Genomic DNA, 25176 nt, shown 5'->3' on the forward strand with positions numbered 1-25176 from the left:
ATGATAAAATTGACTATGGAAATTTTACATTCAGTGCTTCCCAAACTTGTGATGAATTCTGTTACACTATTAATCATGACATTGTTCGAATAAACAATATTAATATGAAAAGTAATGAAATCATATTGCAAGGACAAACGTTGACTAACTCTGAGAGCTTAAAAAATTACCCTATTGACTCGAAGTTAATTCATATAGTTAGTGGGAATAAGTGATCAGCTGATACTGAGAATTTTAGAGCAAGTGATATTTTTAAAAAAGCCGTTTGTATACCATGTGATGTATTATAGAATTCTTATTCATCAGAATTCTTATTCATACCATGTGATGATTCATTTTATTTTTTCCCTTTGATTCATTCTTCGAACTGAATGTTATTCTATGATAAAAATATTAATTTTGATTCATTTTATTTAAAAATTTAAAACATTTCGAAGATATATTATTCATTTATTGTAGTTTATTAGTAAATTTAATTTTTGTTATTATATGTTTTGTTCAAAAATATTAATAAACAACAAATTTTTTGAAACGCATCTATTTATTCTACACATTTTATATCGATTATAACAATTGCAACTTCAATTTTCGCGCTGTGCTACAGACATGCCATCTAAGTTTATTTGTAAGTACCAGTATACATCTAAACAGTAAATATCGGTCCATGTGTAATTTCCAGAAGCCAAGAATCTTCAACTACAATTTTTTAACGAACAATTATTAAGGTAAATTTAACGTTTTCTTCATGATTATTAACATTTTATTTTGATAACACATAATAATAATTGATATTACAATTTTATACTCATCGATATTTTATGTTTTAACACATAGTTTAAAAGAAAAAGAAAAACTAACCTCACATTTAGTTTTATTAATAACTTAATTTTTTTTTAGGATGTATTTCGTTGCTTTTTGTGAGGATTGGTGTTAGACGGTAGCGAAAAGTTGGGTAGATGAAGATACAAAACTAATTAAACGGCCTCCTCAAAACGAAAATGCGACAACTGCTTGTAAAAGAAGAATAGACCCCAAGAGTAACTGGCTGCAGATAAAATATACAAGGCTGCTTGGACCATACAGTACACGAACTATTATTGTAGCAAATTAATGTTTATTATGAAAAATTAACTAAGCTACAATCGATGACAGAAAAAATTGTGTAATATTTTAAGCTCGATTTTGAAAGCAAAATTTATTAATTCCCATATTTTTCATCTTAACTTGAAATTTGGTTCTTTTAGAAACCTTTGATACGGCAAGACAAGTAGAAATGGCTGCTGTTCATTTGGCAACAAGTGACGAAACTACCGTTCTGAATATTGATGACAAGGAAAATAATCCATCAAAGCGTACGAGGCAACTACTGTTACGTTATCAAAAATCCGAGGAGTCGAGCGACGATAATGAAGAAGGTGTAGTATTTATTTAGTATATATATTTATAATAATAATTATAAATCAATTAAATCTTGATTGTTTAAAATTTTTAGAGAAAGATAATAACCAAAAAAATAAGAGCCTTCCTGAAAAGAATTTTGACTATAAGTCCAATAAAATCGTTGCCGATTCTGATGATTTGTTAGAAACTCAGCCCTTAGATTATAGTGATTTCTTCGACGGTGAAGAATACAATCATTTAAGAGAACACGAAACGAGCAATAAAAAGATATTGGTGACTAGTATTGAAACCGTTATTAGGTATTTCACAAATCTCATTGATATAGCTGTTTAAAGTTCATCATGCTAAATTTAATAATTATTTTTCTCTTTTATATAGAATTACCCTTTGTTCTTGCTGAAGCTGATAAAAGTTCTCAAGCTCCACAACATATTTTTATTAAGAAAAATAATGGAAGTAATGACGATGCCAAGAACAATAATTCAACTCAACTAGACAATGCTTCCAAAGACAAGATGCCTAATGAGATCATACATCAGAAAAACAGTGAAAAAAAACAGTGGTTACTAACAATAATGCAACTCAGCCTGGTTCTGAGGGACAAAAACAAACTGCTGCCAACCAATTTGATGCGCCAGTTTGTCCCTGCTGTCGTAAGTGCGATTCAATTCTGATATTTTTCTGATAACAATATAGCATTAACTTTTTAATGTTTAGAATTCTAATAGTCTTTTGCTATCAATTAAAATTTTATGCAATTTCTTTTGTTTGGTTTTAAAAATAGTGATGTATCTTTTCTGTTAACAGCTGCATGTCGATCGAAGCTGGATCAAATGTTTCGAAAATTAGACACCATACTTATTTATGGTCCTAAATTCTAATGTAACTTCAAACTGTATACAGACGTCTTCAACCTCTGTTCTCAATGTTTTGCCTGAATATACTCTGAAGAATACTGAATCATTGACGCAATTCAATCAAACCTTACTGAATAATAAAGAAGCACATGCACAATACGTAAGAACATTTAAGCTCAATTTTTTTGGTTGATTTATTTCTGGGTTTTCTTTTGTTTTACAGAAACGTTTTTTTAATTTTATTTTAATCCTGATAAATAGTTCAACCACATTTGTAATTCTTCATTAATCTCCTCCAATTAATGCAACATTGTGTCAAATTATTTTTTCAGACAAAACTTATTGAACTTAGAAAAGTAGCTGATGGAAAAAAACACGTCCGGGACGTATTAGCATTTATTTTAGATAATAACTTCAGTTGTAAACTGTCCTGGAGCGGTTAAAAAAAAACTATATCCCTGAAGGAGATGAATTTCGTGAACATTCTGACAAGTAAGATTATTATCTTCATTTATGCCTGATTCTAAATTATTTAAAATATTGTTTTAAACTTTTTATGAAATCATGATTTCTAATCTCAAATTCATCACAATTATGGGTGTAGAAGTTGTCGATAATTTAATGTAAATGATATGTATTCAGAAAATTTTATACCATTAGTTTGCACTAAACTTGTAGTAAATAATGTTTAGGACTACTTAGCGTCAAAAAATTTCTTTCTTAGTATTTTTCTTTTTTGAAAAAAATCGTATATTAAAATAATAATTTTTTATACTTTTAGGCACTATCATTAAGTGTAATCCACGGTGCACATTAGCAGAACTTAATGACGCAATAAAAAATTGGCTTCAACATGCCAGTGATCGGGTTAAGTATACGAATGAGAAACACCAAGCACTGAACAAAGAGTAACATAATGAAACTATTTAACTATTTTCTTCTTTCTTTTCTCTCAATTAAACAAATAATTAATTTCTTTTGCTTTATGTACTGTCCATAAATATATAAAAACTTGTTTTATTTTAATAAAATGATATTACTTCTATATAATACAATAACTATGTATGGTTTATATATAATATTTACCATTTTATTCATATCATTTTGTACTTATACTCAATTTCAATAAATATTCTTGTATTTAATAATGAAAAAAATTTTTTTTATACCTACAATAAAATATTCCAGTTCTGAAATAAGAAGTCTTAATGTAATCATATATCAGACATCAAAAAAATGAATTGTTCAAGAGTTCATTATTGAGAACGCAGAAAAATGAATTCTCAGGGGAGCCATTTTTATGAATCATAAACATAAGTTCATAAAGAATTCTTATTTATGAAGTCAGTAAGAAGAATTCTTTGACAGCTCTTTTTTAAGAAGTCTTAATTTATTCATAAAGCGGCGCATACGACGTCTTAGGAACTTCTAAAACAGTTCATTCTGATGATTATTCTGACGTCCAAGCCATAAAAAAGAACTGTTCCTACATTCTTCCAGAAGTCATATTGTAATCTGGGCTGTCTGTGGCCTTGATTCGATAGACAGAGATCTGTCTGAAAGGGGGCGTCCATTAATTACGTGAGGTAGTTTTGAGAATTTTTTGACCCCCCTTCCCCCCTTGGTGAGATATTGTAAGATTTTTCTCGACCCCCTCCCCCCTGCACCAATCTCACGTGAGATTTTCCAAGATATCTATTTTGGGTATAAAAGCGTTGAATTTATTAAAAAAAAAAAAAAAAACACAATTTGCTTAATTATTTTTATTTAAGACTAGTATTGCATGAGAATATTGCTGTAATCTTAAATCACAGTGATAAAATTAGATAATAAATAATTAAACGAAAATTAATAAAATATTCATTCTAATTCAGTCCATGGAGACTCGTGCACGGTCTCAACAGTGACTATTGGAACCAACATATCCAAGTGATTTTCAATGAAATCATCTGCTCCTCCAACTTCGCTCTGATTTAGCCACTCTAAGCCGTTGTCGCTTGCACACAGAAGCTCATTTAAATGTATTTATAATTCACATTAAGTTAGTGTACGATTTTTAAAATAACAGAAAATTTTAAAATACTGAACTATTGCGAAACAGAAATGAAAGAAAGAAAAAAAGGATTCAACCTACCTTATTTCTAAAGTATTATTTAAAGAACGCTAAAGTATTTCGAGCCTTTCTCTCCGCCGCTTCTCTCAGAAGCTCGTTGATCTCATGTTGAACGTGCTGAACCAAATCTTCTTTCTTCGGAAAATTATGTTTTGCTGTGTTCCATAACTTTACCACCTGTTCCTGACAGCGCTTTTTTGTCTTTAAGACGTGTCTTTTGACGTGAGCATTATAATAATCTTAAAAACTCATTTTAAATTAATAAAAACGTCGGCTGAATTGTGTCAGATTTTGCCATATTTTATTCAAGACACGTTGTTTACTTTCATCTAGCTTTGGTTTAACTTAATTATAACGCAGTTTCACACCGTTTTCTGTTGGAAAAAATTTCGTGATATTTGCCAAGACCCCCCCTCTCCCCCAAGTGAGATGTAGTAAGATTCGGTTCGATCCCCTCCCCCCCCTAAACACCTCACGTAATTAATGGACGCCCCCAAAGAGGCTGGCCCTCAGGAGAATTCACCACGTCTTTCTGAGACGTTGCACGCGACTGTCTTAGCTCGTTAGTTTCAGTGTTCACTTTGTTTTCGTCAGATCGTCTGACTGAATCAACAAGATGGCCGTTAATGGCACTCGTGGTTATCGCTTCCTACATGCGAAATTTACGAGCCCGAACGCACGAGCATGTCTCCCACAAACGAGTACATGTCGCCGGAAAATTTTTGAGAACCCACCGAAACATAACAGTTCATTTTTTACCTACCTTTTATTCGGTTGTGTTGTTTTTTGCGTTCGATTTCTTTCTCTAACCTCCGCAGTCTCTTCGTTATTTCTTCTCCACCAGAATCTCTTTCCCCGCTTCGCTTTTTGTCTTTCCCCATTTCCGAAAAATCAAATAACAATTACACTTAATTAACGTATGTATTGATGTAATATTTATTGCTCCCCTTGGGGTTACAAGGACTTCCCTTTTCCTCTTCCTTTACAATATTTTTACATGTTTTCTTAACCTATTCTTACCCTATTCTTACTTCCTACCTTATCCTTACTTAATTTCTAATTGCCTGTGCCCTGTGCCGTTGCCTTGCCATTCCCTTACTTTCCCTCTTATCCTTTTCTTATTCTTCATCCTTATCTTTACTTAACCTTATCCTATTTTACCCTATTCTATTCCCTATTCGTCCTTATCCTAATCGACTTCCATTTCCCATTCATCTCTCACTCTTTCATTCTCTTGTACATCCCTGATCCTTTCCAGTTCTCTCATCCAGACTTCTCCCACCCCCTCCTCACCTAACATCTCCCTCACCACCTCCTGCCAGCTTTCCCCCCTTCTACCCCAGCCCACGCACCTTTCCCATACGTGCTCCCATGTTTCCTCCTCCCCCCCGCACATTCTACACCTTCTCTTTTCCTCTTCTTCCCAGTACCTTGCCTCCTTCATCTCGCTTCCTAATCTAAATCTTGCCACCCTTGTCCACCTGCTTTCCCCCCATCCCTTTCCCAGATACCCTGATATCCCTTCTCCTTTCACTAGCCTGTACCATCTGTTGTACCTCGATTCCCTTATTTTCTCCCACCTCTCTTTTCTCTGTTCTTCCCTCTCTCTCTCCTCTATTTCCCTAAACTCCATCTCGCCCCTCTCCCTTCTCGCGACTACCTCTCTACTCTCTGCTCCCCTTTCCGCAAAGAAACTTTCCCTTTCTCTTTCCCATCTCGATCCCTGCCTCCCAGCTTCCGCCTTTTTCCTTATCTCTTCCCAGCATCTCCTAGCTAACTCGCTACCTTCCCCTCTCTCCAGCTTCCTTTCAAAATTCCATGCCCTTCTCCCTGCCCTAATCTTTAGCTTCTCCCTCTGTAATTCCTCTCTTACTAAATATCCCGGTGTTCGCCCATCCACTCCTAATGTCCATCTCAAAAATCTATCCTGTACCGCCTCGACCGCCCTCCATTCTCTCCACCCCCATATCTCCGATGCATACTCTATTACCGTCCATACTAGCCTGTCAAATAACCAAATCCTTTTTTCCCAATCCCTCCCAAACCTTCTTTTTCCTATTCCCCATACCTGCCTCATTACTACCCCTGCCTTACGTACTCTCTCTTTCACCTGTGCTTCCTGTACCCCATTGCACTTTACTCTATACCCTAGATAGCTGAACTCTTTCACCTCCTCTATCTTTTTCCCTTTCCATCTCCAATCTATATTTTTCCTTCTGCCGCCTCCTTTCCTAAATCTCATAATCCTTGATTTCCCTACATTTACCGTTAGCTTCTTCCTATCCATATACCTTTCTAACTTCCTAATCATTACCTCCATTTCCTCTTCACTTTCCGCTAGTAGCACTATATCATCCGCATAAGCTAACGTACATACCCTGCCGCCGGCCAACTCCACCCCCCAACCCTTCTCCCTCTCCCCATTTCCTCTTCTAAATCCGCCAGCAGCAGGTTGAACACATGCGGACTGAGCGGGCATCCCTGCCTTACCCCCCTCGCCGTCCAGAACGCCTCTCCTACCTTTCCCCCGCTCCTCACCCGACTCTTTGTTTCCTTGTAAATTTCCTCTATCCTTACCCTTAGCCCTTCCCTCACCCCTCTCCTTTCCATAGTCTCCCACAGCACCTTCCTGTTCACTGAATCGAACGCCGCTTTCAAGTCCACAAAGAATGCCACCATCTTTCCCTTGTCCTTTCCCACCTGTCTATTGATTAAATAATTAAGTACATATACATTGTCAATTGTACCGATGCCTTTTCTGAATCCCGTTTGATTTTGCGGTATCAAGCCCTTCTCCTCTACCTCTCTTTCTAACCTATCCGCTAATGCCATCGCATACACCTTATATAAAGTTGGCATTACCGTCACCCCCCTATACTCTTCTACCCCTTTCCCCTCCCCCTGCTTTACTATGCGCGCTATCAATCCCTCTCTTCAATCCTCTGGCCAGCCCTCCCCCACCCAAACTCTGTTACATGTTTTCCATATCCACTGCTCCATTTCTTCCCCCCCATACCTCCATACCTCGCTAACTATTCCATCCCCCCCTGGTGCCTTTCCTTCCCTCAGCTTTCCGATCACCTTTTTAATCTCTTCCCTCTGCAGCTCCCCTTCCCCGTCGCCCTTCCTATTTGCCATCCCCCCGCCTTCTGTTACCTTGCTTTCCACTCCGCCTAATAATCCTATGAAATACTCCCCCCTCTCCTGATCGCCTATGTCCTCATTCACCCTCTTCCACTTCTTTTTTTCCCTGTTAACTATCTCCCATACCTTGCTTTCTGTCCTTGCTTCCGCTGCTTCTTCTATGAAACCCTCATTTTCTTTCTTTTTCCTCTCCTCGCATAGCCTATTATATTCCCTTCTTTCCTTTCTACACGCGTCCCCTTCCCCCTCCCCCTTTCTCCATTTCCCTAGACTCTGCCTAACTTCCGCTTTTTTTGCGCCTACATTCCTCATCCCACTATCCCTTTTTCGCTTTCCTCCCCCTCCCTCCTACATCTAAGGCTCGTCTAAACCCCCTTATTCTTTTCTCTATCTCTTTGCCTACATCCGCTTCTCCTATCCCCTCCCATTTGACTTCTGTTCTAAACCTCATCCTACCCTCCTCTGTCCAGTCTCCTCTACTAGTTCCCCCTACTATTTTTTCCTTCCTTGTCCTAGTCACTGCCCCCCTCATCGACACTATTACCGGGTGATGATCCGAGTCAACCCTATCCCCAATCTTTATCCTTTTGACCCTATCCCTTACCCCGCTTTCTCCTATAGCGTAGTCTATCACCGTCACCTCCGCCCCACCTACATACGTAAATTCTCCCTCCTTATCACCCTCTATGTTCCCGTTCATTATTGCCCATCCTGTCTCTTCCGAAAATTGCACCAGCTGCTTACCTTCCGAGTTTATTTTCCTGTCCTTTGATTTCCTACTCCTACTCTCCTCCTCTCCTTCCCCCCAACATCCTCCCCCCTCCTGCCCTGTCCTGGCATTAAAATCACCCCCCACTAGCACTTTTGCTCCTCCGTCTACCTCTTCTGCCCGCTCCTTCAATTCCCCTATCTTCTCTTCTAGATCCCCATTTACGTATATTCCTATTACTACCCATTTTCCCCCCCTACACTTATTTTCCTTATTATCATGCCCTCTTTCACCTCTTCCCTCCCTCCCTCCCCACTCACTATCTCCCTTCTTACCCCTGATAGCATTCCGCCTATTGCTCTCCCCTTCCTATTTTTTCTCACCGTATACTGCACTTCCCATTTATACCCTGCTGGCAACTTATTCCTAATCCTTTGCCACCCTTTTTTTTCTATTCATGTCTCCATCAGAAATATTACATTCCACTCCCCTAGCCCCCTCCAGAAATCTTCATCCTTTCTCGCGAGCCTCGCCACATTCCAGAAAACTACTTTCCACCCCTCCCTTTCGGTCTCGCCTACTTCCCTCTCTCTCTCCTCTTTCTCTCCCTCCCCCCTACCTCTGCCCCCCCCCCCCCCTCCCACTACCCATTCCACCGACTGCCTTTCCCTACGTACCCCTTCCTGTGCTTCTATACTTCCCTCTTGTCTTTCCTCGCTTGCTGTCCTTTCCCTATCGCTTTCCCCTACTTTTCCCCTCCCCTCCCTTTGCCGCTCTTCCCTCTCTCTCCCTGCACCGTCCCTAAGCACCTCTCCTATCTCATCCCACTTCCACATTTTCCCTTCCATCCAGATCTTTGCATACCCTATACTTACTCTGTTTCCCCTTCTCTCCTCGATAGCTGCTATCTCCCCCAACTTCCATTTCATTCTCCTCTCTGCCCAGGTGAGATCCTCCTCTATTCTCTCCTCCCTCCCTTTGAGGAGGCTTTTTCTTCCCATTACCTGACTCTTTTGCTCCCTATTTCCTAGCCTTGCTATCCATATCCCCTTTTCTGCCCCCTTTTTCGCGCTTACCTCCCACATATCCTTTACCTCGACCTCTACCCCTATCACCTGCATAATCTTTTTCAACCCTTCCTTTTCTATTCCCTTCTCTATTTTCGCTCCTCTCAATACTATATTTCCCCTTCTTTCTTCCCTTTCTTTCCTCTCTATGGCCCACTCCATCTCTTTTAACCCATCTACTGTTACCTGCGCCACTTCCGCATTCCCCTGTCCCTGCCTCTCCCCACCGCCCTCTGCACTCTTCTTTTCTAATTCTACCAGCCTCTCCTTTACCCTTTCCATCTCCCCCCCTCTCCGCTCGTCCACCTCTTCTAGTCTCTTACCTAGGTCCCTCATCATTTCCTTCATCTCCCCCCTCTCTACTTCCCACTGCTCTTTCCTTCTAGTCATTTTCCCTTCAATCTTTTCCATTTCTTCCCTGATCCCCCTTCCCTGCCCTTTGACCTCCTCTAGACCTATCTTCAACTCTTCCCTAATCAGCCTGAGCATATCCTGTATACTCCCTCCCTCTGCCTTCCCTTCCTCACCTGTCTTGCCCTCCGGCGACCGGTGCACTTTCCTGCTTTTTCCAAATACTCTTTCTCTTTCCTGTATCTCATCTGCATCCTCCTCCCCTTTTTCCCCTTCCTCCTCCCGCTTTCTCTTCCATAAATCTAGCACCGTCGTCGCCGATCCCAGGCTATGCCTCCGATCCCTCCCTAACGCTGCTACTGCACCCGGTCTACCTTTCTTTTTCTCCTCTTCTTCTCTTTTCGCCCCTTCTTTTTGGCCACCCGCGTTGCTCATACTCTTTCTCTCCGCCACCGCTCCCTACGTTATCTACCTGCCGCCTACCTGTCTCTGCTCTATCCCCCTTCTTACTCCCTAGATGTCACCGCCTATTTTTGTCTTATCCTTCCCGTTGCCGTCCGCCGGCTCTTTCTGCCTAACCTCAAAACTCTCCCCCTTTTTTCTTTTTCAACTGTCCTTCCCTTCTATTCCTGCCTCCCTATTCCCTTCACCCGTCCGCCCGTCTATGTCTTCCCCGCTCCTTCTCTGCCCTATTTCCTTTCCTCCTCACCTTTGCTATCCTGCTAAATTCTCGCCTCTCCACTAACACTCTTTCTCACACCTGCCACTCACATCCAAAACGGAAACGGAAGTCACACTTAATTAACGTATTTTCTGGTTAAAAGTACAAAAACACCCGTGAATCACGAATTTACCACACAAAACTCTCTTCAACTGTGACTCTCGCTGGCACAAAGAACGTTATGAAGATGAGTCAGCGGGGACAGGCCGGGCGGCGTGATTTTTATTATACTCTCTGGAATGTGGCTCACCCTGGCGGGAAGTAGCGGTACTACATTGTAATCTCGAAGAACGAGACTCGTAATATAATAACAGGTAAAAGGTAGATCAATTATACCTTACCATTATTTCTTCGTGCTTCTACTTCTGTCATACCTCAGCCATACTTCCGCCATACTTTAACTATACCTCAGCCTGTCGTGCCTCGCACATACTTCTGTCATGTGGATAGGAATAATATGATTTTTGTACCGAAGTAGAGAGCAATGCCCGCGTTTCATTCTGACCAAATGCGAGTCATTTCGCTCTTATGCGTCACGTATCAATTTGTTCGACAACTAACGAATCCCGAAATGCAACCGCATATTTTCGCCGAAAATGATTTCGATTCTTAGTTTACTGTCCCCGGTTTGATCATTGCGCGAAAATAACCCTGGGTCGTGGCAATCTTGCGCTCGTTGTTACTGCTAGAATCACAGAAAAGTTGGTCACCCGTGTGTCTTGTTGCCGCGGAAATATTCGACGTACGAAAGTAAATACATGGTGTCAAAGTTAATCAATTTTCTCGCTTCGTTCTCCAGAACATGAATAAATTGATTGTGGTGTAAAATAAGAGTGAAATGCCTTCGACAATAAGGCTTCACTTTGAACAGAATCGCATCTTTGTACGGCATCACAGCTAGGTTACCCGGTAATAAATCCAAACGAGCCCATTGCATTCTGCAAAATCTTCTACGTTTCGAACTTAAGCTACCTCCATAGCCAAGAAAACTTATCCCGTATATTTTTACATAAGATATTAGATGGGAATAAAGAATCCCAATGTGAGGCGTGTAACACGTTTGACATTTCGAAAATTTTAGAATCTTCGATAGACTCGTTCAAACTGTGCGAACATAAGGACCTCAAGCCTTCCGAAGCTAAAAAATACTAAAGAATTGCAATTTTTGAGCTACATCATCCCGTCGTCGGCAAACGGTAATAACGGAATCTTGATCAGCCGGATCGGCCACGCGCGAACGTCCGCTAACCTCCGAGCTGAACCTCATGTTATGCTGTTTTCGTGTTGATTATCATTTATATTTTTAAATGCGGACGTTTTTGTCACGCTTGTCTCAATGCAGATATTTTCAAACTACTAATCTTGCTGCTCGCCTAGCTGCAAACAGAGAAAGTCAGTCCGACGAAACCCATTGCGCAGAATCGTCAATGACATATCGTGTACCGCTACCTGGACTCTGGTGAAGTTGGCGCTGGTCCTGTTCCGCCAGTAAGTACTGAATTTTCGACAAAAATTGCGAATTTTAGATTTATTTCTAAGTGATGGGTTTTACCGATCCTGAAAAATTTTTGATATGCGCACTTAGGATTTTGCGTATTTTCCGAAAAAAAATTCAACCATACTTTTAGTCCCAAAATCGAAAATATTTTTTCACACGCAAAAACGGTTAATCTCAAAAAAATGTCGACCTTGTGACATTACAAGTATTCAAATATAAGAGAAAATGTTTCGGATTTGACTCGACGAGAGAGAATTGATATTTGATCAGTGTGGTGGAACGCGCGGTGAATCCGGAGCGTAGAAGCTGAAGCAAGGGACTCTGCGAGAAGACGCCAAACTGGACAGCCCGCCAACGATAATCCTCTGCAGTAGTTGAAAGTCTAGTGTTTTTCAAAGTTTCAGAGTTCAGTATTCACAATACGAAGTTCACCGCCTATTTGCTGAGTTTCCGGTCCTTGCTGCTATTATCGCCACTATAATGTGTGTAAGCTCCGGATACAACTGATACATCAGTGGTAACGATGTTGTGAAACCAGAAGCTGCACATAAGAATTCCAACTATCTAGCTAACGAGAGCGAAGGAACGAACAAGAACAGGAAAGGCAAGTGACTCGAATGTGGCAGAAGCTGACAACAGCATTCAAAGACTAAGCCCAGGAAAGCAGTTTATTTTTTAACGTATTGTGTATCGAAGGCGTATTTTTAAATTGTGTAAACGGTTGGACGAATGAATTACTTTTGATTATTTAGGTTTACACTTTTATTTCTACCATTTTATCTTTACAATCTTATTTTTACAACACTGTCTCTGTTATTTACCTCTAATTTATTTATTTATTTTAACGAATTGTTCATTAGTAGAATAAAGTGTCACAACCTCGCCATCGGAGATATTGTCTCATTTCCTTTAAGAATCGTGCAACAAGATTCTCAAAATATCACAGGGCTAGATTTTGGAGGGGAGTGGCCACGTCATCGTGGTCACCCAGTATATATCATTATCATTTATTCACTTTATTTCTTTAATTTCAACTCACACATAGACCATGTGGGTCTACAATCCAAATTCACGGAACTCAGGCTCGTGAAACTTTACTGACCACACGTAAGGAACGTGAGAAAAGAGAAGATGAGTAATTCACAAAGTATCATTTAGAATTCAAATCTGCATTCTTGCAACGATGTGGTCAGCATTGCACCGATTGGCCTCTTCAAGAACAATCGTCTTGCAGACATCAAAAGAGAATATTAACCAAATAAAACAAATTATTTCAATCACGCATAGTGAGCTGGCACGACCCAAAACATAATTCTAGATCAAGACAGGCTGCGCGAGAAATCATACCGAGACCTAAACACCACAAGGTTTGTAAATAAAACTGAAGTCGAAAATCACGCAGTGAAGAATAGATTTCTCGCAACGTTCTTCTCAGAACGTAACAGTGTATCGAATGCCATGAAAATATTTTTCGAACTGTTCGAAATAAAAATTAATTTTACAATAACCTAATATTATGACTTCGTTCTTCATCCCACACTCCTGTCAATTCGGCGTGTTTTATTGCGAGTTTGAAGTTGACGCTAAAGATTGGCCGCTAAAAAGAGCGAAGTGGAGTTAAGAGGGCTGTTATTTACGCTACCACTTGACAGAGGCGCTGAACGCCATGTACACAAAAATACTGCTGCCGTGTGGCAGCGTTCCTGATCCTTTTTGCGTAGACTGAGTTTGAATAATAGCGAAATCAATTTTTGCTGCACTATATCGACGTAATTTTGCTAGAAGAATCGATTGCGCGCAGTCCGAATACGTTGCGAGCAATGGATGAAGAGTTAAAGAAAAATCGGAGAGCGAGAGATTTCTTCGTAATTTCTCTGCTGTTGATTCTATGGGTCTTTTTCACAACTTTCTGCGTTCCTGAGGGTCGCGTTATAATGGAAAGGGTCGTACAAATCGTAATTTCTCTGCTGTTAGTATCACGTTTTTTTCGTGTCTTTCTGCGTTCCTCTTGATTTCAGACTAGCGCCGCCACAGTTTCACGGTGAAGACGGAAAGCATGCTATTTCTCAAGCAATTTCGACAACACGTTGAATCAGATCTCACAAGTACAATTGACTACGATAACCTCGAGGATGACTTCGATGATCTTCAGAATAAACTCGTAATCTGTAGATTCTTATTTATTGGACAATATCAATCTACAGCCTACAATATTTACAAATATGAATTTCTTATGTTCTAAATGGATCTGAAAAATCATATAATTAATAACAAGGTGCAATAACTTTAACGTCGCGAAATATGTAATATTTTCGATTTCTAAGAGTTTTTTTTTTTAATACGTAAGATAATAAATGTTCAAGGAAAAGCTGCACTTTCTGTTATTTTTCTCATCGGCATAACTTCCTTACAATTAACGTGCGGTAATGATGACTTCTATTAGTTTCAACGGAGGTTTCCTTTAATCTCCATAAAAAAATCATCCCATTCAAACAAGTAGCAGAGCAAAATAGTCTTTGAATTAAGATTTGAACAAAGTTTGAGTGCTATGTTTGTCAAAGGATGCTAAATAATTAATAATGTCACTATGAGTGTAGAATGACTTTCCCAATGAGAAATACAACGTAGTTGAATTTTTTTCTTCTCATCGAGAAAATGCCTTACTCGTACATTTCCTGATTACGCTTGAACGGAGTCAATAAAATCTACCAACACTAATGGAGTAAACACTATTGATCTACTATAATTTGGTCACAGTTAAGTTGGAAATAAAATCCTATTTTCAACACGGGAATAAAGCTGATTATTCTCTTGGTGCATAATCTACTATGTCTTTCAGGCATTCAACAATCTACAGTTCATGAAATGGGACTTGCTACAGAAATCCATCAACGTTGGAGAAACTTGGTTGCTCTATGGGTAAGGTAGTTGAAAACAGACGTCCTTTCAACACCAGCGCCATTATACAACATCTAAAATATCGAGTGGTCGAGGGAAATTTAATTTGATACTCCGTCCAATCGACATCCGAAAACCTGCAATCATGGTTATTTACTCAAATGTAGCATCTCCTTGATTGTAAATTTTTCTTCAACAGTAAATGCAATAACAGTACTTCTTTAAAAAATTGAAACACAGTATAGACAAACATAACCATAGACTAATTAGTGTGTGTGACCCATCATTTCGTAAAACTATTTGGCGAATGTTTAACATTACTTTGGCTGCTTAGATACAGTTTGATTGATTATAAATTGACATGTATTTATTTCTCGGCTTCATAAGGTTTTATTTTGTCTGTTTAGACTGCAGTTGTTAGTGAAACCGCCTAATAGACAAGAGAGATTTTGGCTTACATGAGAAAAGCACCACAATTACTCGTTTTAAGGATTATTCAATTTTACATATCCTATATGTTACATTTGGCAAAGATCACTAAAAAGGCAAAAACTTTTTGGCTAAATGAGATGACAAAGGTGGCGCACGGCGATGATGAGTTACCTGAAACTGATTGCAAAGCAAATCTTCAAGTTATAGACAATATTTTTAAACTAATGAAAATGTTTCATGCCCGCTAGCTTACAAAATGTTTCTTTCGAAAATTTTCATTGTTACAATTATATACTCACATGTACATAGACAGGAAAGACTATTTACAAATGACATGTGAATTTTTCGTGAATGGTACGACTTACGTGAACATAATAAAATATTACATTATCGGTATCATCGTCATTAAACTAGTTTGAATGTATGAATTTTTAAGAATCTTGTCAATACATTCATCGCAAGTGAAACTGATGCATTCGAAAATATTTTATTAACACTCTATACAGATTCATTCTAGTTAGAATTATGAAATTAACAAAATCTAGCACTACATTCATCCGATGTACTTTTCAGCTACCCGTAATTTCTGCAGATGAATAAGGTCCAAGTCAAAAGTTAAAAATAAAAAAAAGACGGTACAACGAATCTCCATCAATGTTATTAGCACCATTGATAGTAACCACGAATAAAAATATAATCCTAAGATCTGAAAGAAATAAATTTGAGCAAATGCAAATAATACAAGCTAGAATATAAACCATTTGAAAAATGGTTTTATAATTGAAACGTTGAATATGATTAAACTCCGGTATTTTTTATCCGATTCTAGTGTCTTCAGGTTCGTGTTGCTCGCTGACCTCCTCATTCTCGAATCCTCACGGATTATTGCAAAACCATTCCGGAAATCTTACGTTATAGTGTAGGTATGATGGACAAACGTAACTGTTCATGAACATCTGTAATGCAATACTTACACAAATCTGTTTTCATCAACTCCAGACATAATTATTTGTGAAATGTTTTTCAGGCGATCCGATAAATAAAATAATCTCAAAAACATTAGAATACGATAAAAAAAAAAACACCAGTTCAATCATTCTGAACGTTTTAATTACAAAAAATTTTCTCACTTTGTTGATAGCTTATGTTATTCGAATTTGTTTAGATTCATTTTCATTGCATCATAGAGACGTTGTTTCATTCGTCTTCATTGGCGCATATAATATAGCTGAATTTTTTTTTAACGTTTCTTCTTTTTACCAACTTGTGATTCAGATGGTGAAGCCCATTCATACTTAACGAATACAATGGAATAGTCGACTATGAAATTATCTACTCAAGTGGTCATCGAACATCCCAACCTTGGCCTTATCTAATTTCATTTCCAAACAGTCACTGCCCACTCGAAGTTTGAAGTTGATCTCAAGTTTTAAACATCCATTACGTATCTCAATGAATTAATTAAACTGAACTTAGTAAATTTCCCAATTTCTGTGTGCTTCTGCAGATGTCAGAGTTTTAATATGTAGCGTACTTCCATTGACGAGAATTGTTTCGTTGTCCCAATATCTAGTAATGGTAATATCTAGTAATATCATCAAGGTGTGTAGTGAAAACTTGAATAGTGACGACAGACAGCTTAAAATTCTATCGCCATACCTACGCACTGAAAAACGGTAAAAAAGTTTGATGCGAATATAAAAAGTGAATATAAAGAACAGTAGAAAAATATTGATACATCCAGTTTTGAGTGGTTTCCGTAGCAATGAAAAAACCGAACAGTCATTGAAATTCATATTTTCTTCGTATTTTCCATGTAATTTTTCAGAAGTGGCAAAAATTTTCCTACATACCGAACTCCCTATCTACCGTCTAAGGTAATGGGTGAGACAAAACTTCAATATCGCAAAATGGCAGTTTTTGTAAATATTTTAAATGTAAAAAATCAAACGTTGCCTTGTCCATCAAGTGTTAAAAGTAGATCATGTTAGTTAGGTTGGGCTCCTCTGTCTGAATTTACGTGAATCTGCCATCATCCAGTGACACTGTCTATTTTCAATATGTTAATATATTACATGCTCTTTATTCACGGATTTTCGAATCTCAGTGGCAACATGTGAAAACTTAGATAGTTTACTGATTATAATTTTTCCAATATATCTGGGGATTAACTACATTCTAGAAGTGAACATCAGAAAAGTTTTGGGATAGTTTTTACTTTTTTTCGAATTTCGAATTACATGTTGAAAAATCTTTAAATCATCGCCCTCGACTCACCGCATTATCATCCGCATACACACTTTACAAGTCTTCTGCGAATAATTTTCGAGGATTAAATGAAGTACTCACTCAGAGTTTTATTGGCCGTAATGCCATAGTGTCGCAATGTATATCGATAAGTCTTCGAGGGCTCTGGTCCAGGTTTTAACTATTTGATTGGTCGATAATGGAGTGTTAAATCGGCAGAATTCTTCCATATGAAATGTCTCACCTGGAAGTATAAACGAGATGGAGTATTTTGTCATGAAATGAAAAATGACAAATAAGACGCCGTGTGAATATTTTAACAGTTCTTTACCGTTCTCAAGTCCATAGATGGATCCAAAACCTGGTCATTGCAGAGCAACTCAACTTTCTCTTCTGCCAACGATGTGTTATCCGTGTTTGAGTCAGCGTTCGTTCTATCTCCAGCTGGAGATCCACCTGATACCGTATTTCCAGCACCAGTAACTGAACCTGAATCACTTCCAGCCCCCAATACCTTATCATAGACGTGTTCGGCAACTTTGCGTACCTGTATAAAGTCATTGGCAATCAGGCGATCCCTGTAAACATTGATATTCCATTATTTACATTCGATTAGAAATTCATTCAGCTTACTCAACTTACTCAACATCAAAGAGAGAAGAAATAAAACATACTTTTTCAAACTCTTCACCCCAGAGGTGGAGTGTGGCAAAAGGTAGAAGGGAATTTTAATAAATTTCGGTAGATTTTTATCCACAACGATGTCCACCACCCAGGGAGGGACAGTCTCATTTAGAAGAACGCCTTCCGTTTCTCCAGCTGCATCGCGAACGAGCAATCTGTACAGAGTCCTGCCACCGACCTCACTGTAAGCAAACAAGCTCGGTACGTGATTTCTTCATCTGGGAATAGTTTCAACAGCTTCAAGACCTTCACGAGAGGATGACCACCCCTAGTCCCAAGGGACCTCTGTGAAGCTGGCTCCGCCACATAAGAAACATGAATTTTACCATATAAAATAATTAAATACTAATTAGATACTGATTAAATGCTGTAACGCCGAATTTGTCGCTCCGCGTTTTTTTAAAAACACCTGTGACGGAGCCACATCGCAATATCTACTTGGTGGATTGACACGTCAGCAAGCCATTATCCTCGTAGTAGTCTAAGGTTAGATTTGACGGTCACGGGTTATGTTATGTTTATCAAGTTTGAGTTTCCTTCGCGCTCAGCCGACTATATCGCTGTAGGTTTTACTGTGTTGCCAACGTAACTGTCTAGTGTATAAAATTAGCCGTCTCAGATTCATTGTCCCGAAGTGTACGTCACTAAATACTAAACCTTGTTTCGTTTTTTTTTTTTTATGGAAAATCGCAAGCTGTTTTTTGTAAATTGATAGTGACTAGATAATATTAAAGGTAGGTATTAGTATTATTGTTTACAGAAATTGTCATCACCAGCGGCATATTTTTGAAAGGTTGCTGAAAAAATTCTATTTTCAGATTGGAATACCTGGAAAAATCAGGGAATTTTAGATTCAAAACGCATATGAACCTTAGATAAGATTCATTATTCTTTTATGTATATGTTGGGGTTAGTGAAGGTGGATAGTCGGGGTCTGGGGAGTCGCTCATCTTATTTGGAATGCTTCCTTCTTATATCTAATTAGACTATCATAGCAGCGGATAGGCGTAGGGATTTCGAGACCCTCTTGGTCGTTCACTCTTGAGCCTCGGACTCTAACTGAGCTCCCTTGTGTCGACTTCCCTAAGGTAAACTCTGTGTTGTTCTTCTGGGATTAGCAAAGTACCTTACCTGTCCTCTGCTATGTTACAAAACTCCAAACTTGGAGTCGATACTCATACGATCTAAAATCAAAACAAAAATAGTACGTGCGTCAAGCGCTGAAGCTGCCGACTACTTGCGCCGACATATATAAATATTATATGTACATTGAAATATCGACGTTTTATTTCCGTACATGTAGGAACAACGTAACGGAACTCACAAAGGTACCATTTGCACGTACTTGTTACCCCGCTCTTTACCATGTACTGATTCTTACTTGCAGTATACAACTATGAAAACAATGCCGGCGATATTCGAAGGTAACAGTGTAATCGGGACACGAGTGCGGGTAAATGTTGGCGGTTTCGGATTTTGGAGATCGCCGCACATAGCACACATAATATCTTGTAATTCCTGCCGGGAAAAGTTTGATATGGGAAGCCAGTATGAACCCCCGTATCTAAAAAAAATACTTCCAAAAATCAAAAAAAAAATAAGACAAATTTGTGGGAATATAAAGGAAATAATTGCCTTTCATTTATTTGTTATTAGTAACAGCAAAAATTCACGGAATGAGTAATCAACATTCACATTTTTTCACATTTTGATTGCACTTTTAATTCCAAATAGCATATAATTTGTATTAGCAGCCTCAATCAATCACATAATAATTAATCAATATTCACCGTTTTCACATCAGCAGTTCTGCTTCTAGTGGTTCCTTTTTGAATTTCGAAAATAAATTATGATTTATATTATTAACTTCAACAATTCATGTAAACAATAATACATGTTCACTTTTTTTATATTAGTTGCCTCATGAAGTTGAAAAATATATTTTAAATTTTTATATTTTACCCACAGGTGTGTGTGTAATCACATTTTACGCACGCAAAACAAGGCGTTAAATCGAATTTCACAGCAATACATCGAAAGAAGTACATCATAGTAATCCAGAATTATTGACTAAGTACGTATGGGCCATTCCTGCAATTATCAACCAATGACTCGATACTCAAAAATTCGATTTCTCTGATGGTTTGACATCTCGTAATATCACCTAAGATTAGAAAGTCTACTAAATTCCAGCTTCACACAGATAATAGAAAGAAAATATTTAGAAAATAACAAACGGCGAGCATCAAATTCGGGTTTTGGGTATTCTTGGAGCTTCTAATTAGCATTAAAATACTAACGTATAGTTACTTTTTCGAAATCACTTACCCTTAGTAGATATTTCGATGTGGCGCTGCTAGCTTGCCTCTGAGCTGGCACTGCCACAGGTTTTTGTTGAATAAACGCGGAGCGACAAATTTGGCGTTACGGTATTTAATTAGCATTTAATTGTTTTATATGGTAAACTTCATATTTCTTATGTGGTGGTGCCAGCTTGATAGAGGTACCCAAGTGTACAAGACAAAATAAGGCATATCAAGTCACTTGGAGCCACTTCAGTGGTAGTTACCCTCGGAAATGTATTCATATTGCACATAAATTACCGTGCATAGTCAATGTTGTAAACCAAGACATACCTGAAGATTACAGGCGTATGTCCAGGTACTGAGAAATATGGATTCCCTCCTCTCGTATGCGTTGGACCATTCCCGTCATTACCATTTCCTTCATTTTCATCATCACCATGTAACGGCCTCCACCAGTGCTCCAGAAGTGCTTGAAGTAGTAGATTTCCATAGTTTACTTTGAAAGAAACAAATTAATAAAATTAGGTTAGATAATATAAAATTTTCAAGCAGGAAGTCTGCTCTTCAATGTATTGTACCTACATATTTTCAAAATCTATAAGCGCAATCGAATACTACCAGTCATGAAGTATCTGTATATTTTCATGTTTCTCTTATACATTTTATATATTTTTCTTACATTTCAATTTCTTAGTCTCTTTTGAAGTTGAAAAAAAAATTTGTATCATGATCTCGATCAAATTTATGAAATGTGCGCCAATCTTTGAGGAAAAGTGGTTGAAAGTGGTTTATAATTCCATTCTGTTGAAACTTGTTTTAAACATTCAGCGAAAATATACAGATCTACCCTTCTTTTTGAATTTGAGAGAAACTCAAACGAAATCCAAGAAGCAGTAAAAACTTCATCGCGCTTCTCAAATCAGGTCATACCCTTGAAAATTAGACCGAGTATTTATTTATCATTAGGTATACAATAGGGAATGAGACTTCCGTTTCCGTTTTGAATGTGAGTGGCAGGTGTGCGAAAGAGTGTGAGTGAAAAGGCGAGAATTGAGCAGGATAGCAAAGGTGAGGAGAAAAGGAAATAGGGTAGAGAAGGAGCGGGGAAGACATAGAAGGGAGGTCGGGTAAAGGGAACAGGGAGGCAGGAATAGAAGGGAAGGGCAGTTAAAAAAGAAAGAAGGGGGAGAGTTTTGAGGTTAGGCAGAAAGAGCCGGCGGAGGGCAACGATTCGGATGAGATAAGAATAGGCGGTGACATCTAGGGAATAGGAAGGGGGATAGAGTAGAGACAGGTGGGCGGCAGATAGATAAGGTAGGGAGCGGTGACGGAGAGAAAGAATATGAGTAACGCGGGTGACCAAAAAGAAGGGGCGAACAGGGAAGAGGAGGAGAAAAAGAAAGGTAGGCCGGGTGCAGTAGCAGCGTTAGGGAGGGATAGGAGTCATAGTCTGGGATCGGCGACGACGGTGCTAGATTTATGAAAGAGAAAGCAGAAGGAGGACGGGAAAAAAGGGGAGGAGGATGTAGACGAGATGCAGGAAAGAGAAAGAGTATTTGGGAAAAGCAGGAAAGTGCACCGGTCGCCGGAGGGTAAGACAGGGGAGGAAGGGAAGGAAGAGGGAGGGGGTATACAGGATATGCTAAGGTTGATTAGGGAAGAGCTAAAGATAGGTCTAGAGGAGGTCAAAGGGCGGGGAAGGGGGATCAGGGAAGAAATGGAAAAGATTAAAGGCGAAATGACTAGAAGGGAAGAGCAGTGGGAAGTAGAGAGGGGGGAGATGAAGGAAATGATAAGGGATCTGGGTAAAAGACTAGAAGAGGTAGAAGAGCGGAGAGGGGGGAGATAGAAAGGGTAAAGGAGAGGCTGATAGAATTAGAAAAGAAGAGTGCAGAAGGCGGGGGGGAAAAGGCAGGTACAGGGGAATGCGGAAGTGGCGCAGGTAACAGTAGATAGGTTAAAAGAGATGGAGTGGGCCATAGAGAGGAAAGAAAGGGTAGAAAAAAGGGGAAATATAGTAGTGAGAGGAGCGAGACTAGAGAAGGGAAGAGAAAAGGAAGGGTTGAAAAAGATTTTGCAGTTGATAGGGGTAGAGGTCGAGGTAAAGGATATGTGGGAGCGAGGCGCGAAAAAGGGGGGAGAAAAGGGGATATGGATAGCAAGACTAGGAAATAGGAAGCAAAAGAGGCAGGTAATGGGAAAAAAAGCCTCCTCAAAGGGAGGGAGGAGAGAATAGACGAGGATCTCACCTGGGCAGAGAGGAGAATGAAATGGAAGTTGACGGAGATAGCAGCTGTTGAGGAGAGAAGGGGAAACAGAGTAAGAATAGGGTATGCAAAGATCTGGATGGGAGGGTAAATGTGGAAGTCGGATGAGATGGGAGAGGTGCTAAGGGACGATACAGGGAGAGCGTGGGAAGAGGGGCAAAGAGAGGTGAGGGGAAAAGCAAGGGAAAGCGATAGGGAAAGGTCAGCAAGCGAGGAAAGACAAGAGGGAAGTATAGAAGCTCAGGGAAGGGTACGTAGGGAAAGGCAGTCGGGGGAATGGGTAGTGGGGGGGACAGAGGCAGGTGGGGAGAGAGATAAGGAGGAGAGAGAGGGAAGTAGGCGAGACAGAAAGGGAGGGGTGGAAAGTAGCTTTTTGGAATGTGGTGGGGCTCGCGAAAAAGGATGAAGATTTCTGGAGGGGGCTAGGGGAGTGGGATGTAATATTTATAATGGAGACATGGATAGAAAAGAAGGGGTGGGGAAGGATTAGAAATAAGTTGCCAGCAGGGTATAAATGGGAAGTGCAGTATGCGGTTCGAAAAAGTAGGAAGGGAAGAGCAATAGGCGGAATGCTGTCAGGGGTAAGAAGGGAGATAGTAAGTGGGGAGGAAGGGAGGGAAGAGGTAAAAGAGAGCATGATAACAAGGAAAATAAGTGTAGGGGGGGAAAAATGGGTAGTAATAGGAATATACGTAAATGGGGATCTAAAAGAGAAGATAGGGGAATTGAAGGAGCGGGCAGAAGAGATAGAGGAAAGGGTAAAAGTGCTAGTGGGAGGTGATTTTAATGCTGGGACAGGGCAGGAGGGGGGAGGATGCTGGGGGGAAGGAGAGGAGAGTAGGAGTAGGAAATCAAAGGACAGGAAAATAAACTCGGAAGGTAGGCAGCTGGTGCAATTTTTAGATAAGACAGGATGGGCAATAATGAACGGGAACATAGAGCGGGATGAGGAGGGGGAATTTACGTATGTAGAAGGGGCGGGGGTGACGGTGATAGACTACGCTGTAGGAGACATCGAGGTAAGGGATAGGGTCAAAAGGATAGAGCTTGGGGATAGGGTTGACTCGGATCATCACCCGGTAATAGTGTGGTTGAGGGGGGCAGTGGCTAGGACAAAGAAGGAAAAAAGAGTAGGGGGAACTAGTAGAGGAGATTGGACGGAGGAGGGTAGGATGAGGTTTAGAACAGAAGTCAAATGGGAGGGGATAGGAGAAGTGGATGTATGTAAAGAGATAGAGAAAAGAATAAGGGAGTTTAGACGAGCCTTAGATGTAGAAGGGAGGGGAAGAGAAGCAAAAAAGGGATGGTGTGATGAGGAATGTAGGCGAAAAAAAGCGGAAGTTAGACAGAGTCTAAGGAAATGGAGAAAGGGGGAGGGGGAAGGGGACGCGTATAGAAAGGAAAGAAGGGAATATAATAGGCTATGCGAGGAGAGGAAAAAGAAATAAAATGAGGAATTCATAAAAGAAGCAGCGGAAGCAAGGACAGAAAGCAAGGTATGGGAGATAGTTAACAGGGAAAGAAAGAAGTGAAAGAGGGTGAATGAAGAAATAGGAGATCAGGAGTGGAGGGAGTATTTCATGGGATTATTAGGCGGGGTAGAAAGCGAGGTAACAGAAGGCGGGGAGATGGTAAATAGGAAGGGGGATGGGGAAGGGGTGCTGCAGAGGGAAGAGATTAAAAAGGTGATAGGAAAGCTGAGGGATGGAAAGGCACCAGGGGGGGATGGAATAGTTAGCGAGGTATGGAGGTATGGGGGGGAAGAAATGGAGCAGTGGACATGGAAAACATGTAACAGAGTTTGGGTGGGGGAGGGCTGGCCAGAGGATTGGAGGGAGAGATTGATAGCGCCGATAGTAAGGAAGGGGGAGGGGAAAAGGGTAGAAGAGTATAGGGGGGTGACTTTGATGCCAACTCTATATAAGGTGTATGCGATGGCATTAGCGGATAGGTTAGAAAGAGAGGTAGAGGAAAAGGGCTTGATACCGCAAAACCAAACGGGTTTCAGAAAAGGCATGGGTACAATTGACAATATCTATGTACCTAATTATTTTATCAATAGGCAGGTGGGAAAGGATAAGGAAAAGATGGTGGCGTTTTTTGTGGACCTGAAAGCGGCTTTCGATTCAGTGAACAGGAAGGTGCTGTGGGAGACTATGGAAAGGAGAGGGGTGCGGGAAGGGCTAAGGGTAAGGATAGAGGAAATTTACAAGGAAACAAAGAGTCGAGTGAGGAGCGGGGGAAAGGTAGGAGAGGCGTTCTGGACAGCGAGGGGGGTAAGGCAGGGATGTCCGCTCAGTCCGCATGTGTTCAACCTGCTGCTGACGGACTTAGAAGAGGAAATGGGGAGAGGGAGAAGGGTTGGGGGGGTGTAGTTAGCCGGCGGCAGGGTATGCACGTTAGCTTATGCGGATGATATAGTGTTACTAGCGGAAAGTGAAGAGGAAATGGAGGTAATGATTAGGAAGTTAGAAAGGTATA

The 25176-nt window shown here is 39.9% G+C and overlaps 2 protein-coding genes across 6 annotated transcripts in view; one reads left to right on the plus strand and one right to left on the minus strand.

Annotated features, from left to right (window-relative positions):
• The window catches only part of LOC124305740 (WD repeat-containing protein 48), a 108937-nt gene that overhangs the window by 23445 nt on the left and 60316 nt on the right, over positions 1-25176 (minus strand). Inside the window, exons 8-12 of one of the 5 annotated variants that reach the window (XR_006908437.1) lie at positions 20759-20924; positions 18113-18304; positions 17770-18016; positions 17541-17682; positions 14026-14896 (exon numbers count right to left, since the gene is read on the minus strand). Coding sequence is in view for 1 of the 5 variants with exons in the window: in XM_046765449.1 (XP_046621405.1) it covers positions 17620-17682; positions 17770-18016; positions 18113-18304; positions 20759-20924 (668 nt within the window). In the remaining 4 variants the exon portion in view is untranslated. Of the gene's footprint in view, positions 1-14025; positions 17683-17769; positions 18017-18112; positions 18305-20758; positions 20925-25176 lie in introns of those variants that run through there. The other 4 variants (XR_006908436.1, XR_006908435.1, XR_006908438.1 and 1 more) reach the window with 4 other exon arrangements.
• LOC124305743 (uncharacterized) lies at positions 816-3248 on the plus strand. The gene is made up of 5 exons (XM_046765453.1): positions 816-1082; positions 1245-1415; positions 1780-2054; positions 2591-2750; positions 3040-3248. Exons 2-4 carry the CDS (start codon positions 1274-1276, stop codon positions 2699-2701), a joined length of 528 nt encoding a protein of 175 aa, XP_046621409.1. The 5' UTR covers positions 816-1082; positions 1245-1273; the 3' UTR covers positions 2702-2750; positions 3040-3248.

This window comes from Neodiprion virginianus, chromosome 5, assembly GCF_021901495.1.
Source record: "Neodiprion virginianus isolate iyNeoVirg1 chromosome 5, iyNeoVirg1.1, whole genome shotgun sequence".
In the NCBI taxonomy this organism is placed as follows: domain Eukaryota; kingdom Metazoa; phylum Arthropoda; class Insecta; order Hymenoptera; family Diprionidae; genus Neodiprion; species Neodiprion virginianus.